The sequence below is a fragment of the Gastrolobium bilobum genome, unplaced genomic scaffold (genome assembly GCF_033153095.1).
Source record: "Gastrolobium bilobum isolate Gb01-03AN ecotype WA unplaced genomic scaffold, APGP_CSIRO_Gbil_v1 utg6129, whole genome shotgun sequence".
Lineage (NCBI taxonomy): Eukaryota > Viridiplantae > Streptophyta > Magnoliopsida > Fabales > Fabaceae > Gastrolobium > Gastrolobium bilobum.
In genome coordinates this window covers 279,770-296,584 of record NW_026895895.1, presented here as the reverse complement: position 1 = coordinate 296,584, position 16,815 = coordinate 279,770, and the positions used below count along the sequence as shown (strand labels likewise).

General features: G+C 34.6%; 2 protein-coding genes across 6 annotated transcripts; both read right to left on the bottom strand.

The window, feature by feature from the left end:
* Positions 1 to 492: 492 nt before the first annotated feature.
* Positions 493 to 7,511, bottom strand: LOC133296651 (phosphoinositide phospholipase C 6-like). Its single transcript, XM_061495684.1, has 9 exons — positions 7,170 to 7,511; positions 6,079 to 6,275; positions 5,803 to 5,938; positions 5,460 to 5,684; positions 5,150 to 5,370; positions 4,926 to 5,043; positions 1,536 to 1,688; positions 1,378 to 1,464; positions 493 to 982 (listed from the first exon to the last, which is right to left on the bottom strand). The coding sequence occupies exons 1-9, from the start codon at positions 7,506 to 7,508 to the stop codon at positions 689 to 691; spliced, it is 1,770 nt and encodes a 589-aa protein (XP_061351668.1). The 5' UTR covers positions 7,509 to 7,511; the 3' UTR covers positions 493 to 688.
* Positions 7,512 to 9,894: 2,383 nt separating this feature from the next.
* Positions 9,895 to 13,505, bottom strand: LOC133296648 (phosphoinositide phospholipase C 6-like). Of its 5 annotated transcripts, none has more exons than XM_061495676.1 (9): positions 13,126 to 13,505; positions 12,717 to 12,913; positions 12,444 to 12,579; positions 12,052 to 12,315; positions 11,758 to 11,981; positions 11,415 to 11,532; positions 10,882 to 11,034; positions 10,712 to 10,798; positions 9,895 to 10,323 (listed from the first exon to the last, which is right to left on the bottom strand). In XM_061495676.1, exons 1-9 carry the CDS (start codon positions 13,477 to 13,479, stop codon positions 10,033 to 10,035), a joined length of 1,824 nt encoding a protein of 607 aa, XP_061351660.1. In that variant the 5' UTR covers positions 13,480 to 13,505; the 3' UTR covers positions 9,895 to 10,032. The 5 variants fall into 5 exon arrangements, with proteins under 5 accessions (XP_061351660.1, XP_061351658.1, XP_061351659.1 ...); XM_061495674.1 differs by having other exon boundaries at positions 11,758 to 11,984; positions 12,067 to 12,315; XM_061495675.1 differs by having other exon boundaries at positions 12,067 to 12,315.
* Positions 13,506 to 16,815: the final 3,310 nt, after the last annotated feature.

Genomic DNA, 16,815 nt, shown 5'->3' with positions numbered 1-16,815 from the left:
CACTCCAACACATTAATTCTAAAAAATATTAAACTTCGACATGTTATGACACGTTTTGATATTATATAATATTTTTAATTTATGTAGTATATATTATATTTAATATTCAATAATTTAACAAAAAAAGTAATGCTAAACTTATAACACCTATCAATTTTGCAAAGATGCATAAGATATTCCAAATGTTTATATTAAACTCAATAAAATAATAATCGTAATCCAACAAATCTAATAGTTGAAACTCAAAATGCAACGCAAAGTAACCTTTAATTTTTTTTTTAAATCTTTGCAACGAGTATATTGAAGTGTCAAAAAATATGAGTAAATGTCGAGAAATGTTGGACACGAGCACGTCAAAATTTTGGAAACATCAGTTTCGTGGAGGGTGTGGCATCAAATCCGCATCTATATTTTAGCTTTCTAGTCTCAGGTCTCGCATCAGCATACACCTTAAAACTAATATGCTATCTGCATAAGATCTAAACACCCTGGTACATAATTGAAAATCTTAACACAGTTTGTGTCGATGTTGAAGGTGAAGATAACCTCTAAAGCCCACACTATTTCAAGCAATAAAAGATTAAGATAAATTTATAGTTACAACGATCTTCTCGATGCCCCTAGTTACTAGTCAGAAGGAAAACCACCTGAGACCATATTATACGGCTAGAAGGCTAAACCATGTAGTTCACATAAACTGAAATCGCATTAAAAGCTTTACAGATTTTAGTTTCTCGCCCTTCTGATCATATAGTGGGACTGACCGGAATCCAGATCTCAGCTCAGAGACTGGCAAACACGTTTGCCCGCCAAAGTCATCCTTTTCATGTTTATCATACTCTCTAACTTCTAGCCGGAGCAAAGCGAGTTCTGGAACTGTCAAAGGAAATTCAAATTCCTCGTCCCAGACAGGAAACCAATTATCTTGAATTACGCTGGTCTTCTTATTGGCTTTATCAGCTGGTACTCCAACAATGCAAACCTGTCATATAAATTCATCAAATGCTAAATATAATATCATTTTATTTCTCGTAGATAAGCACAATTACACAATTAACTCTTCAAATTCTAGCCATTATCAAAAACGAATTAGCACAATCTCGAAACTATATATAGTCTGATATTGAAGATATAAACATCCCACAGAAATTGTGAAATACAGTTGTCGAAGATGAAGATAACTTTTACCAATAATTTTAAAAAACTCTCAGCCAAGTAATTAGTTAGAGGTGTATCTATCACTATTCAAACATGAAAACTAAGCCAATATTCAAGTCCAATTGCAAAAAAATCTCAGCACAACTAGAAAAGTTCAATGATGTCCACTGGCAGAATACTCTTGCTAATCTGCAATATTAACAAAATGATCCAACTCACCTTTGTGTAAAAGTCTGGTGGAGAGAACGTATCAAAGTGAGTTTTGCCGAAATCTGAGCTCCACCCGTTTCCCATATATACTTTTACCTATAGGTAGACGAGAAAAGATCAAAATATGTTCCCAAATTCATCGACTTCCTTTTATAATAATATATCACCTTTAACGTCTTCTTGACAGGCAATGTTCTTTTAGGATCAAAAACCTCATTATGTGGACCTTTTTCTATTAGAAATGCAGGCTTTTTCACATAACCGCATTCTCCATTTGCTCTAAACATCCCTTGCATGAACCAGAGTGATTTTCCGTACCCCTGATAAAAAAGAAAAACATATGCTAAAATGTTAGTATCAAGGATGCACTAAATAAAATAACTTGAAAAGCAGGATCTTACTACATATTATTAACAAAATAGTAATACTACCATAATAAGAAATTTTTCATATGGAACATTCGTGATGAAGGAAATCAATTTAGCATTAGTGTTGGTGTTTCAAGGCTGCTGTTGATGTCCTATTTTTTAGGAGTTAATTAGTTGTTTTTTAAATTGATTAGTCTTTTGTTTAGGAGTTTGTTTACTGCATTTTACTGTTAATGCTTTGTTAGTTTGTTGCTGATTTTGTGGACCAACAAAATCAGCTGGTTAGTAGCAACTGCATGAGCTCAGTTTTGTATTTAAAACAAGTTCATTAGTCAGAATAAAAAATAAGCTGTTGCACAATATTGTTTCTGATGTTTGTTTTTCTCATAAAAGATCAACATTGGTATCAAGAGCCTTCTTGATCTTAAGGGGCTGTGAGTGACTTGAGAAATTAATGGAGGGAGGATCGAGTGGTTTTTCAGCAATGGCTCCACCAATATTCGATGGAGAAAATTATTAAGCATGGGCAGTGAGAATGCAAGCCTATCTAGAGGGTTGTGATTTTTGGGAAGCTGTAGAACAAGATTATGAAGTTGCTCCCCTTCCTGATAATCCAACCATCAATCAGATCAAGTTTCATAAGGAGAGGATAACAAGAAAAGCAAAGACAAAGTTTTGTTTATATGCTGCTGTCTCACCTGCCATTTTCAGCAGAATTATGGCTTGTGAATCAGCTCAAGCTATTTGGGACTTCCTCAAAGATGAGTATAAAGGAGATGAGAGGATTAGAAGCATGAAGGGGCTGAATCTAATCACACAATTTGAGAGATTGCAGATGAAGGAGTCTGAAACAATTAAGGAGTATTCTGATAAGTTGGTAAATATTGCAAATCAAGCAAGAGCTCTAGGCACTGACCTCTCTGATAATAGGCTAGTGCAAAAGGTTCTTGTCTCCTTGCCCGAAAGGTTTGAAGCAACCATTGCATCTTTGGAGAATACCAAGGATTTGTCTCAAATCAAGTTGGCAGAATTTTGCTAAGTGCTCTGCAAGCACAAGAGCAGAGAAGGTTAATGAGGCTTGAAGGAAGTACAGAAGGAGCTTTGCAGGCTAAAGAACAGCATAATGTAAGATGGAAGAAAGGAGATGACAGTAGTGGTTCAGAAGCTGCTGCAGGAGAGAACAATGCAATCAACTCTAAGAACAATTGGGGCGAGCATTCCTCATGTAAGCATTGTGGAAAGCAGAATCACCCACACTTCAGATGTTGGAAGAGGCCAGATGTGAAGTGCAGAAAGTGTCATAGGCTTGGACACATTGAAAGGTTCTGCAAAGAAAAAGGAGATCAGCAGCAAGGTGAGGCACATGTTGCAGACCAGCATGAGGCAGATCAATTATTTGCTGCCTCTTGTTTCTCCTCTAGTGCTCCATGTGATAGTTGGCTTGTTGATGGTGGTTGCACAAATCACATGACAAGTGATGAAAAGCAATTTAGAGACCTTGACAAGTCATTGCAGTCAAGAGTGAGAATTGGAAATGGAGAGTATCTAGAAGTGAAAGGTAAAGGGACTGTAGCAATAGAGAGCTATGCTGGAACTAAGCTGGTTTCTGGTGTGATGTACGTGCCTGATATTGATCAGAATTTGCTGAGTGTGGGGCAGTTGGTAGAAAAGGGATTTAAAGTGATATTTGAAGAAGGGAAGTGTTTGATCTTTGACTCAAATGGTCAGGAGTTGTTCAGAATAAAGATGCAACAGAAGAGTTTTTCTCTAAACCCCCTTGAGAAGGAGCAAACGGCATTCAAGTGTCAGACTAGTGATTCAGAAATATGGCACAAAAGGTTGGGGCATTTTCATTACAAAGGCTTACTATTCATGCAGAAGAATGAAATGGCAACTGGGTTACCAATCCTGGAGGAGCAGATCACAAGGTGCAAAGCTTGTTTTTTGGGCAAACAGACAAGATTTCCTTTCAAAGAATCCACCTGGAGAGCTACAAAGAAGCTACAACTAATTCATACAGATCTTTGTCCAAGTGAACTGCATATGGTAGCTGCAAAAAGGGTGTTAAGGTACTTGAAAGGTACTCTTTCATATGGAATCAAATTCTGCAGAATTCAGAAGTTTAAGTTGCAAGGGTATTCTGACAGTGACTGGGCTGGATCAGTGGATGATATGAAAAGTACTTCGGGTTATTGTTTTACATTTGGGTCAGCTTGTTTTTCTTGGCTTTCAAAGAAGCAGGAAATAGTGGCCCAATCAACTGCAGAAGCTGAGTTCATTGCAGCTACTGCAGCTGTAAACCAAGCATTATGGTTGAAGAAGCTGATGGATGACCTGCATTTGGAGCAAAAAGAAGGCATATAAGTATTTGTGGATAATCAAGCTGTTCTAGCTATTTCACAGAATCCAGTATTTCATGGAAGAACAAAGCATTTTAAGATCAAGTATTATTTTTTGAGAGAAGTGCAGAAGGCTGGAGAAGTGAAGCTAATGTACTGCAGTTCAGAAAACCAAATTGCAGATATATTCACCAAGTCATTTCATGTTAGTCGATTTGAATTTCTCAGGGAGAAGCTAGGAGTGTGCAGCACTTGATCCAGGAGGAGAATGTTGGTGTTTCAAGGCTGCTGTTGATGTCCTATTTTTTAGGAGTTAATTAGTTGTTTTTTAAATTGATTAGTCTTTTGTTTAGGAGTTTGTTTACTGCATTTTACTGTTATTGCTTTGTTAGTTTGTTGCTGATTTTGTGGACCAACAAAATCAGCTGGTTAGTAGCAACTGCATGAGCTTAGTTTTGTATTTAAAACAAGTTCATTAGTCAGAATAAAAAATAAGCTGTTGCACAATATTGTTTCTGATGTTTGTTTTTCTCATAAAATCAACAATTAGTAGTGATTGTTACAACTACCACTATAATCATATGTAACAAAAAATTAAATGAATGTAGGCACAACAACTTAGAAATATCAATTCAATGTTCATTTGAGATTGCTCTACAATAGAAAATAGCCCTAAGATGTAGCCATGCTTCATTAGTTTCCTAACTGAAAGTCCACATACACAAAAAGATAAACTGTACTAAGAAAATTTTCATATGGACCATATGCAATAGAGTGCATCAAGCCTGGAAATAGAAAACACTAAGATAAACCTTTTATATGAAAATAGCCTTGGTCATAAGTCGCTGACCTGCATGTTAAATGCAACCATCTGAGCACCATATGTCCACCCTATATGTGGCCTGTAATTTGATGAGGTGACACGTGTTCCCTTTGGATAAACCCTGAGAATATTCTTCTGTGTAAACCTGGAAGCATAAAATGCAACCATCTTAGGTGGTTGTCAAGTGTAAACTATAAAGTGTAAATATATTTGCAGTTACCACTAAATAGGTTCGAGTGTTTAAAAAATACCTAACGATATCAGCTCCATAAGAGGCAGAAGCCTTTTCAAGTTCCTGTTCGCTCATGCTCAAGCGCTTAACATCCCCAACAACTTTTAAGTGGTCCTTTATTTGACCCTTCGGTTTTCCAGCATGGATTGTAATCAAACGTTTGTACCCAGGGGCACTCGGCTGGTCTGATTTTTTATCACGAGCATACAAACCTTCCTCATCGTGATCACATTCATTGATCTATACAGTTAGGGGGGAAAGGTGAAATGAGCATGCAGAGCTATTAAAATATAAATCAAATTTGAGAAAAATTATGTCTCTCCGCTCACCCTGTCGTCAGCTTCCACTTCAGTAATAAGGCATGGCGATGATGATCCTTCTTCAGCCAATTCCTTTTCACTCTCGCTGTCCTTGAATTGCTTGATTTCAAGATATTCTTTTGGTGGTTTAGTTGATATAAGAATTCGATCTTTCAATGATTCTGGTGTGGGGAATTCTGTCAGAGGATCTGTCTGAGGATAATAGAGCATATCTCCAAATATTTGAGTTGTCATCTACAAATATAAAGGAATTAAATTCCCACTCAATACCTAACAAAATAGGGACTTGAAGTAGATCTATTTTTTCGGGAAAGGAAGAAGGGAGTGTGGAGAAGTAATAATGGATGCTTACCTCTGCAACTTTAGCTTGAAGATCTGGAGTAAGGTGGTCTTCTAAAGTTATAATGACTGGGTAATGAGATTTAACAAAAGCATACTCTTTTATGGACTTCAAACATTGGATGAGTGAGACAGGAGTGGTAAGTGTCCTGTAATATTTCAGAAAAAATTTCTAAAGCAAATGGATTTATAAAAGTTGCACAATGAGTATCTTAAAAAACTACTCGATCAAAAGACATAAAAAGGCATAAATCATCAAGCTCTACAAGATTGAACCCAGGATCAGCACCTTCCATGAACTACAACGATATCATCTTTAGTTGAATTTGGCCATAAATCTAGTTCAATTACTCGCACACCTCTTTGCAAAGCCTTTATGATTGGCACATCACTGCAATCGCTGCTCAGCTGATTCCCAGTCAGATAGGAATTGTGCCCTGTATATATGAAATAATGTGATAACGGAGCATTCATATCATGATGTACCTGGGCATGACACATCATTCGTATTGTCAACAAGAGACCTAAAACATTCCTAAAAATAACACCACTAACCATAAACTTGATATTGTCTTTAACCAATTCTTAAGCCCTTCTTCTATATATTTATTTTTCCTGTTTTATCTCCAAGACTAAAAAAATTGGCTTTAACAAATATATGTGTATCGAGAATAAGTTCTAAACACTACCAATACATGCATACATACAAATAAAAGCTCTGAAGTCTCCTGATTGTGAAAATCACTTTTATAATAAGTTATTGTACTTCTCTTTTCTCAAGTCAGGAGTTAGCATCTCTGAAAATTTCAAAAAAAATCCGTAACTTTTCTCGTATTCATTTACCTCATCACTAAAATTTTGAATCATTTATTTCTTGATTTAATTTTTTTTTATCATTTATCCCCCTCATTTATTTAAGTAAGGGGTAAATGATAAAAAAATTTTTAATTAAAGGTATAAATAAGTCAAAAAAATTTGTAAGGAGAATAAGTAATAATTAAGAAAATTCGTAAGATTTTTTTTTATAAGTTTTCCCTTAACAAACAAGTGGTTACACTATTTGGATATCTTAAGAAAACTATCGCATCACGAAATGATTTACTTTTGTGTGTTTTTTTTTTTTTAAGAAATAAGTATTTTTAATTAGAAAATGTTTAATTTTTTTAAAATATGAAATAACTTTTTAAAAAAATAAAAAACTTGTAACAAATTAATAATTTCTCACAAAAATTAAAATAATTAACTTAAAAAACCTTTTAAAAAAGTTATATCAAATTCTTTTTTTTTTTTCTTTTTTATAATATATCCAAATACATTGTTTATCTAACTTTGTACCAGATTTTCCGTAAAAACAAACAAGACGGTTAAGAAAAAGCACACCTGGGATTTCAGGGGACCGTTGAAATCATCGAAGAACAAGAAATGGAAGAACTCGTCGAGGCCGAGTCCCTGTCCGTTACTATGGTGGACGTCATTGGAGTTGCACTTGGCAGTGTCGCTTTCCTGATTCCGAATCCGCGATTGCAAAACGTTCTCGATGAGCTGGTTCGAATCCTCTGCGGTGCAGTCCAGTTCGCCTTGGTGGTCCAGCAGGAAGCACCGGAGCTGGTCGGCGGACATGGAGGGGGAGCCGTCGGCGAACTTGGAAAATGCTTCCTTGACGTCCGGCGTGGGTGCCTGCTCGGCGATGGTGAACTTTCTGGCGAAGCCCGTGAACATTTTGTAGGTGAAGGTGGCCATTGTCGGAGTTGAGATCCAAGACTTGAATCAAAGGTGACGTCACTCTCCGATTCGATACGATAACCCTTACAGTGAAAGGATTCAGAGAGAAATAAGAAAGAGGAGAAGAAGAGAGAAAGTGATTAGCGAGGAAATGAATGGACGAAGCTTTTGAATACGGAGTTTGAGAGAGAGAAAGAAAGAACCATAAATGGAATGCGGATGAAGCGGGATCGTTCGTTGGACTTGCACGTAAAATATGTTAATAGAATATTTAACTTTCTTTTTCTTTCTTTTTTAAAAGAAAAGCCTGACAATTATTTTAACACAAAAATATTTTTGTACTTAATACAGATAAATTATTTGCATTCATTTCCATAACAATATCATTTTGGGATTGAAAGATTAAAAAATTATAATTATAAAAACTATGTCTATAATAACCCTAGAATAAGTTAAAATTACAAAAACACAATGATTTTCGTTTCAAAACGACATCGTATTAGACTTTCTGCAATGACTACAGAAAAAACGAATCCTTATTTGAATTACTTTGTTTCCTTTGTTGTGTTTGATGTTTGTCATTTTAAATGATATAAATTATGTTATTTTAAGAGAGATAAACACAAGTAATGAAAATCATGAGAGAAAAAGAGAGTAATTTTTTTAATTTAAATTTTAAATAAAAAATATTATTTTATGTTTATATTTCTCTTAAAATGACATAATTTTATGTCATTTAAAATGAGAACTTTTTTTCCTTATTTTTGTTTGCAAATATATGCCGCAGAGACACCTAATTTTCCGACAAAAAGTTCTTCTATCTCATATTCACGCCTTTTGGACCATTAAAAAACAACATAAATTTTTTACATGTATAATTGAGAAATGAAAAGATAATAAACTAAATCAACATGGATGATATGGACTACGGATGGTGAATATTATGAAGCAGGGTTGGAGAAGCCCAGTCTGCCATTTAGCCCACTTTGTAATCGGACAGGACTTTGGGCCTACGCATCAGTCTTCTCGGTCTACTCAGCTACCCCAACTTCCCCAAGGAAAAAAACAAAAAAAAATTATTTTCATTCATTGACTTTCAATATGGCTATTAAAAACTTGAACATTTTCGGTTGAAAAGTTTTTCTGAAATATAATCCGCGTAATACAATGCAGCACCTTTAAAGCAATTATCAATCATTCGTATGTTGCATGTCTTGTTTCATTTCGAAGTGGAACCTTAAGCAAGAGGGTAAGATGCTCGCTCACATCGGTTGCATAAAAGTAACGTATATTAGATGGATAGACTAAAAGATGCGTGAAATGCATCATGCTATTGCTGCCTCGGTGGACTAGAGATGTTTGTACTCTATAAAAATTAAAGGATAAATCCAGAAAAATATTGCTTATATTATATTAGATGATGACTAATCAGCCGAAAGCATCCTCTTCAGTCTTCTTGGCATGTGATTGTCACAATTTTTATACGAAGAAAGTTTATTTGAGTTGCTTTATACTAGGCATTAGCATGCAGGTGGTCCTTTTCAATTATAAAATAGCTTCCCCAAATGTTATCAAAAAAAAAAAAAAAAAATAGCTTCCCTAATTAGGACGTGAGAGGAAGAAGCACATTCTCAAGAATATAATTACACTCAGTTGGCTAGTTTTATGGTCCATGGGGGAATATTTACCCCACAAGATGAACGACTAGAATATGAATCTATGGTTTGAGGCTTTTCCCTTGATGAATATAAATTTTAAGGATTTAATATTTCTGATGTTGTAGGAGATAAATTTATCTCTTACACATATATAAAAATATATGAGATTCATGTGAAGTCATCTGAGGAGAAGAGAGACAAAGAAAAAATATAGATCGTAGACATGTAGGAGATAAATTTATCTTCTAAAAATAAATTTATCTTATACAACATAAGTAATATTAAACCCAAATTTTAAATACTCGTCAAGTGAGGCTTGAATGCTTCTTTACTAGATATTAATTTAGGAAAAATGTGTTTATATTGCTATATTTTGAATGTGACAGATTTTTTGACGAAGGTGTCAAACTTTTTAGTTTGATACACATCAAATTTTAACCGTTGATTTTCGTTAATCTGATGGTTATAATTTATTGGATCAAACTTATTAATTGATTAGTAATTTCTAATAAATTATAACTATTGATCCACGGCAATCAAGTTAGAATTTGGTATCAAACTTTTTAATTTGACACTCCTCTTGGATATTTCACTTTTCTTGTATAGTCAGAATGGCAGATGCTGTGCAAGACTGCTAGGCAGCAAAGACCCGTAAATTTTCATAACATTGAAAGCTATATGACAATTGACAAGTATGGTTAGCAATCATCTGGTTCAAGCTCCGTGATGTTTAGAGTTGAAGATATCATGTAAGGCTGCAAAGTCCTATTAGTGTTTCAAAGTCCTATTAGCCCTAAACTACTACTAAAATTTATCATTATAAACACGAGGGACGTATATCCTAGATGAATTATCTCTACAATTCATTCAAACCGAAACCGCATTAAAAGCTTTACAGATTTAAATTTCTCTCCTTTTTCGTTATACAAAGGGACTGAACGAAATCCAAGTTTAAGCTCTGACACTGGCAAACACGTTTGCCCAGCAAAGTCATCCTTTCCCTGATCTTTGTCCTTTACTTGTATCCGAAGCAAAGCAAGCTCTGGAACAGTCAAAGGGAATTCAAACTCTTCATCCCAAACAGGAAACCAGTTGTCCATGATCACCTTTGTTTTCTTCTTTGCACAATCAGCAGGCATTCCAACAATACAGACCTGTTACACAAACTGGTCAAACAGTGACATACACAACAATATTTTTCCTTTCCTTTTCTTTTTTTATCTGGTGAAAATAACTCTTAAAGATTCCCGGTTGTGAGGGAGTAGAGTAACGTCAAAAAGTTAAAAATTTAAGAGCTCAAATATTTTATGTGCATTGCACATGAATCACGAAAGGGCAATAGCAATTCAGTGAGAAATAAGCCAATTATATTAGCTGTAGTTGTAGAGGTAATAATATTCAAGATCAATGATGAAGCATAACAACTGTGCCCAACATCAAATTAAATGGTAAAAGATCACTTATGCAAAGAAGGTCTCCTATTTTTATAGAAATTGTTGTTATAAAGCCTGCGGATAATATATCAAGAAATATCCAACTGACCTTTGTGTAAAAGTCTGGCGGAGAGCACATATCGAAGTGTGTAGGACTGAAGTCTAAGTTCCAGCCATGCCCCATGTATACTTTTACCTGTTATTGGACATGACAATGTAACATTTAAATGTCACCAAACAAATGAATTTACCTTGTAGTATTGAGTGATATATGCTTGCCTTTAATATTTTCTTCTCTGGTAGTATCCTTGTAGGATCAAACTCATTGTCGCATTGCTGTTTTTGCATTAGAGTTTGAGGCTTTTTAACATAACCACATCCTCCATTTGCCCTGAACATCCCCTGCATCAACCAGAGAGGTTTCCCATGCCCCTGTTGGGGAAGAAGACAAGTGCTAGAACCGTTGAAGGTTAGAATTCCTAGCAAAGATATAGTAACTTGCAAATGAATTTAATGCATTTGTATTTTGAAATAGCCTCCAAGGCAATACATTTTCTAACACAAAGTGTCGCCAATAATCTTGTTGGTATATTGGCACTGTAATAGACATCAACCCATTTATCTTTCAACATGCATATTAGGTTGTTGCTCCACAATAGAAAACAACTGAAATATGTTACTCAGGTTTGACAAGGTTCCTTACTACATTATTCCGTGAAAAGAAACACAGCCAGACATACACAAATATAAATTCTAAAAAAAGAAAGTTTTCCTTTTATTTGAAACACTTGGCCTTGGTTACAGTTCCTAACCTGCATATTGAATGCAACCATCTGAGCCCCGTACATCCATCCAATATGTGGCTTGAAATTTGTGGATTTGACACGCATTGCCCTTGGGTATACCCTAAGGATATTTTTCTGTGTGAACCTGGAAGAAGAACAATTTGAATCACATGAATCATGAGATAATTACCTAGGCGTAGTGTTAAGTTATAACTAAGAAATGGGATTAAAATAAAGGCCTAAAATTCACATCTTGTAAACTAATAAAAGAAACGGGCAGGAAGAGGAAATAAGAGAGTCACGGGACATTGTTAGATATGAGAGCGTGGTAATTTTAGCAGCTATTATCATCAGTTAAGCTTACAAGTACCTAACAATGTCTGTTCCATGAGATTCTGAAGCCCTTTCAAGGGTCTTCTCACTCCAACTTAGGCGTCTAAGTTCACCTTCAGTTTTCAATTTATCCTTCAGGCTACCCTTGAATTTCTTATTATGGATTGTAATTATGTGTTTGTATTCAGGTGAACGTTCCTGATATGATTTGTGATCACAGTCACATGAAGTTATGTCTCCCTCGTCACTATCGCTTCCGTTCTGCTATACATGAAAAGAAGTAACATAAGCACACTAAGCTTATTAATTTTATTGCAAAATATATGAATACATATCTCTGTCTCACCTTGCCCGCAGTCTCCACTTCAGTCCTGGGGTCTGGCGATTCCTTTTCCCATGATTCTTCTTCAGATGATTCACTTCCATTCCGCATAGGACAAACGGAGTTATCCTTGATACCATTGGACTCAAAACATTCTTTTGGGGGTTTGGTTGATATAACAACCCGATATTTCAATGATTCAGGTGAAGGGAATTCTGTTAAACAATCTGATTGAGGATAATAAAGCATATCTCCAAATATTTTAGTAGCCATCTGCAAGAAAAATAAAATAAAATGATATCATGATTAGAAAAGGAAAAGTAAAACAAAATAGTAATTCCAACTTAGCTAGATTGATCTTTGTGGGGAGAGGAAGGGATCAAGTGGAAGTGGATGCCTACTTCTGCAAATTTAGCTCGAAGATCTCTTGTAAGATGATCTTCTATAGTTATGATCACTGGATACTGAGATGCACCAAAACCATATTTCTTTATAGACTCAAGACATTTGATAGGTGAGACAGGCTGGGTGAGAGTCCTGCATTGATTCAATGGGATAAAAAAAAATAAGTTTTGCCTTAACATTAATTAGATCATGTAAAAAAAACAATTATATTCTTTTCCCCTATAATCAAAATGAACTCTAAAATGGACTTCTTCATCTGCTTCCTGTACCATCCATGATCTACTTTAATATCATCTTTATTAGAAGTTGGCCATAAATCAAGTTCAATAACACGCACGCCTCGTTGCAAAGCCTTTATGATTGGTTCTTCGCTGCAATCACTGCTCAGTTGATTCCCAGTCAGATAGGAGTTATGCCCAGTATATATGAAATAATGTGACAATGGAGCACTCATATCATGATGTACCTGGAATGTCATTTATTATTTGCCAGTTAACAAAATAATGTTAAACCAAAGATTGAACTCTGGAATCTCTTATATGATTTATATATCAATCGTTGTAACATCTTAAGGTGAAGTTCTAAGAATAGTTTTGATCTTTAGGTCCATAACCCTTATGCTTGTAAACAAAAGTTCTCTTCACCATGAAACACAAGTTTTCTCGGGAAAGAGCTTACCTCAGCTTTCAAGGGACCATTGAAATCATCGAGAAGCAAAAAACGGAAGATATCATCAAGGGTGATTTCATGTTCTCTACTTTGACCAACATTAACAATTTCCTGTGGCGGCCTTCTCATTTGCAAAACTTTCTCAACAATTTTCTCTGAATCCGATAAGGTGCAGTCCACCTCGCCTTGGTGCTCCACCAGGAACCGGTGGAGCTGCTCCGTTGACATGTGGGACCCTCCTCCGGTGAACTTGGAAAACACCTCCTTGAGGTCCATAGGTGGAACCAGCTCGGTCACCTTGTACTTTCTGATAAAGAGAAAGAAACTTTTATACTTGGTGTAGGTTGCCATGTTATTACCCATCCCTTTCTGCTTCTCACTGTGTTCCTCTAAAGCTTTTCAGACAGATGAGAGGTTACGGACCAAAGCATGCATTTATAATGTATGAACTGAGGGTCAGAGGGAGAGAATTGCAAGAACATTCGATGAGGAATCTGTCTCTGTGCTAGATGCTATGTTTCTGTCTTTATTATTAAAATAAAAATATAAGTGTTCTATCCTCTATGTTAATCATCATAACTAACAGGAAATAAATGTTCATATTATTCAAGAGTTAAGACCATTACTCTTTTTTACTGTGATTTAATAAGGTATTACAAATAAGTCAAGCCAACAAATTGCAAAATTAACCTCTTTCAAGTTGCCATGTTCTGCGTTGAGCCAAACTGAATGAGTTTTGTTACTGTAGGTAAATAATGAAAGATGTATAATACACAAAAAGTTATATATCTTACGCATTATTAGATTTCTGATTTAATTTTGATCCAAAAATATCTTAGGCTAGCATTGATCAAAATGAAACTCATTTAGAATTCAATTATGTATCTGCAAGATTACATCAATAGCTTTTTCTTTTTCTTTTTTATCTGATTCATATAAAAGTTAATGACTCTACACATAATTGAACTTCTTTGACCCCCTCCCTAGAAAACAATTATGCATTACGTTAAGCTGTACAATTACAATAAAAGGTAGAGCGTATAGCATCTGGTGCTATGACTGGCTTTCACATTGAGTAATAATATATTACCCAAAAAACAGAACGACATTGACTTATAGAAAAGCCAGGGACTCAGGTTCAGGGCATGGATTTTTTTAAGTATTGTGCACATGTTTCTCTTTTCAGGCAATATTTGTACACACCACCACGCGTGAATTATATTAATATATTCAACAGTAGCAATGGATTCATTTAATTTGAAGTTTATACGTGTTGATTCTTTTCTCTTTATTTTGTACACTTTTCTTTACTTTCATGATCAACTCTCTTATAATCGTACTTCTTTATCAGAAGTAACTAAGGCCTTCTACCAAGCATCTTCTTATGAAGCTTTTCTCTGTTTTGTGCCGCTGGTCTTGCAAAGTTTGAATCTGATATGGATAGCTCTTTTGTAGAGTTATGTTGTTTCTGCGTTATTTGTCTTATAGTCGGGACTCCACTAACTTATTCATATTCCACCGACACTTTATTCTCATCTTTAAGGTCGATGATGGATGGTTGAATATAAAAGGGCTAATCCCGCAAGAGAGTCTTTTTTTCTAGCCATCCAAAACCGTGGTACTATTTATTTTTTTTCAGTAAAGTAACTTTTTAATTCCTAACAAAAAAAATAAATACTTGTTACCACTTTCGTCCCTTACAAAAAATAATAATTTATATTAGTCATTTTTTAAGGACTAAATTGGGTCTTCATTAAATTTGTGAAGAACCATATTTTCAAAGAACTAGAATTGTAGAGGGACCAAAAATTTAGTTTTTTTAGAGGTGGTAATATGGGTTGAACCCGATGGGTCAACCCGCCAAAACGAGACAGATTAGGTTACACATCTTAACCCACCAACCCACCTCAACCCGCCCCGTCGGGTTGTGGGTCAAAATGGGTTGGCAGCGGGTTGGCCCGCCGGGTCAGTTTTTTTTTTTTACTACTAGATAGTATTTTATTTAGAGTTTGATGTTTGTCATTTTAAATGATATAAGTTATGTAATTTTAAAAGAGATAGACACAAGGAATGAAAATCATAGGGGAGAAAGTGAGTGTTTTTTTTAATTTAAATTTTAAATAAAAAATAATATTTTGTGTCTATCTCTATCTTAAAATGACATAACTTTATGTCATTTAAAATGATAAATATTTTTTCCTTTTATTTATCTTTAAGCTTTTGCAATATCCAATTTTTTTTTATCTTAGCACTATCTAGAAAAAATAGAGAAGAAAATCTTTATTTATGAAAAATATTATCTAAATACGAAGACAAAAATAAGTTCCTAAAGAATGTTTGATTGAATATTAACACATATTTAGACTTGAGATTGAAAAAAAGTAAGAGAAGTGTGAAATAAAAATAATTAATATTATAAAATTAATAAAATATAATTTTTTTTACTTTTAATATTTTTTTTTAGGTGGGTTCACCCGTCAATCCATCATAAAACGGGGTGAGTTGGAGTTTTTAACCCACATTTAAGCGGCGGGTTGGAGTGGCCCAACCCCTTTTCGAAGGGTTGATGACGAGTTGGGGCGAGCTGATCCGTTTTTCCATTCCTATTTTTTTTATAAAAGACAAAAGTGAAAACCGTATTTTTTATTAATAAGACTTTTTTTTTTTTAATATGTGATGGCCCCACCACATGTCTCCTCAATAATAAATAAAGACTCTCCTAAGGGGAAAAATCTAATATACTAAGAATGTATGTCCTACAATCCAATAAAAGCACGTCTCCTCTTTTTACAAAAAATAAAAAATAAAAAAATTGTGTCCCCTTAGCTGCTAGTGTATTGAAGAAAGAAAAGAAATAGCGACTTTTTTGTTTTACATTATATACTACCAGTAATACATGTGCTTATCGGAGAGTCGATTAGCCCTAACCCCAATATAAAATAAGAACACCATTTTTAGGTTCTCTTTATTTCCAACTGTGAGGACTTAATTTCCTTTTAAAACTTGGATGATTACTGATTGAGCTCATAATGGATCTCATGCACTAATCAAACTAATCTTGCTCCATTTTCAACCCATCTTAGACATAACCAACACATCGTGTACATACATCTAACAAGAAATACTCTCCCGGACAGAAGTTGTATGAACCAAGTGCCACAAAATGTCCAAGTCCAACAACAACGTTTAAACTTGATAAATCTAAGGACTGGAGATCCACATATCTGAAATGAGAAAATTTCAAATATTTACAGACTTAGAGACGAAATGAAAGAAATTATAACAACACAAATAACAACCTTGTCCAATAATATGAATTTTAAAAACTAAACCTTTGTTCAATAACAAATAAGATAAAATAGTAAAAATAAATCATATTATTTAAAAATGAACTTAAATATTCAACTAGCATCATATATACATTACTACATATTTTATATTTATAAACAAACACTTATAGACATATATACGTAAAATTACTACTATATACCTATAGTACATAATTAACTATGTACCTAATTTAGTATTTGTGTGGAAATATTTTTATACCATGATTCATGATCATGATCCCCTTCTAAAGGTATCCCAATGTTCTTTACATGGTATCAGAGCCTCGTCGTCTCCCACTTTCTCTTGTGGCGTTTCTTACTGTTGCATTGTCCACTCTTCAAGCCCAATGAGCTCTCGTGTGAGGGGGCG

Coding starts and splice junctions, on each gene's coding strand:
- LOC133296651 (XM_061495684.1), bottom strand. CDS start 7,508: ATGTTCACGGGCTTCGCCAGAAAGTTCACCATCGCCGAGCAGGCACCC. Junction 5,685..5,802: donor TTCAAGCTAAAGTTGCAGAG/GTAAGCATCCAT, acceptor TTATATTTGTAG/ATGACAACTCAAATATTTGG. Junction 1,689..4,925: donor TGGTTGCATTTAACATGCAG/GTCAGCGACTTA, acceptor CTTTTTTATCAG/GGGTACGGAAAATCACTCTG.
- LOC133296648 (XM_061495676.1), bottom strand. CDS start 13,479: ATGGGTAATAACATGGCAACCTACACCAAGTATAAAAGTTTCTTTCTC. Junction 11,533..11,757: donor CATGGAACAGACATTGTTAG/GTACTTGTAAGC, acceptor TTCTTCTTCCAG/GTTCACACAGAAAAATATCC. Junction 10,324..10,711: donor CGCCAGACTTTTACACAAAG/GTCAGTTGGATA, acceptor TTTGTGTAACAG/GTCTGTATTGTTGGAATGCC.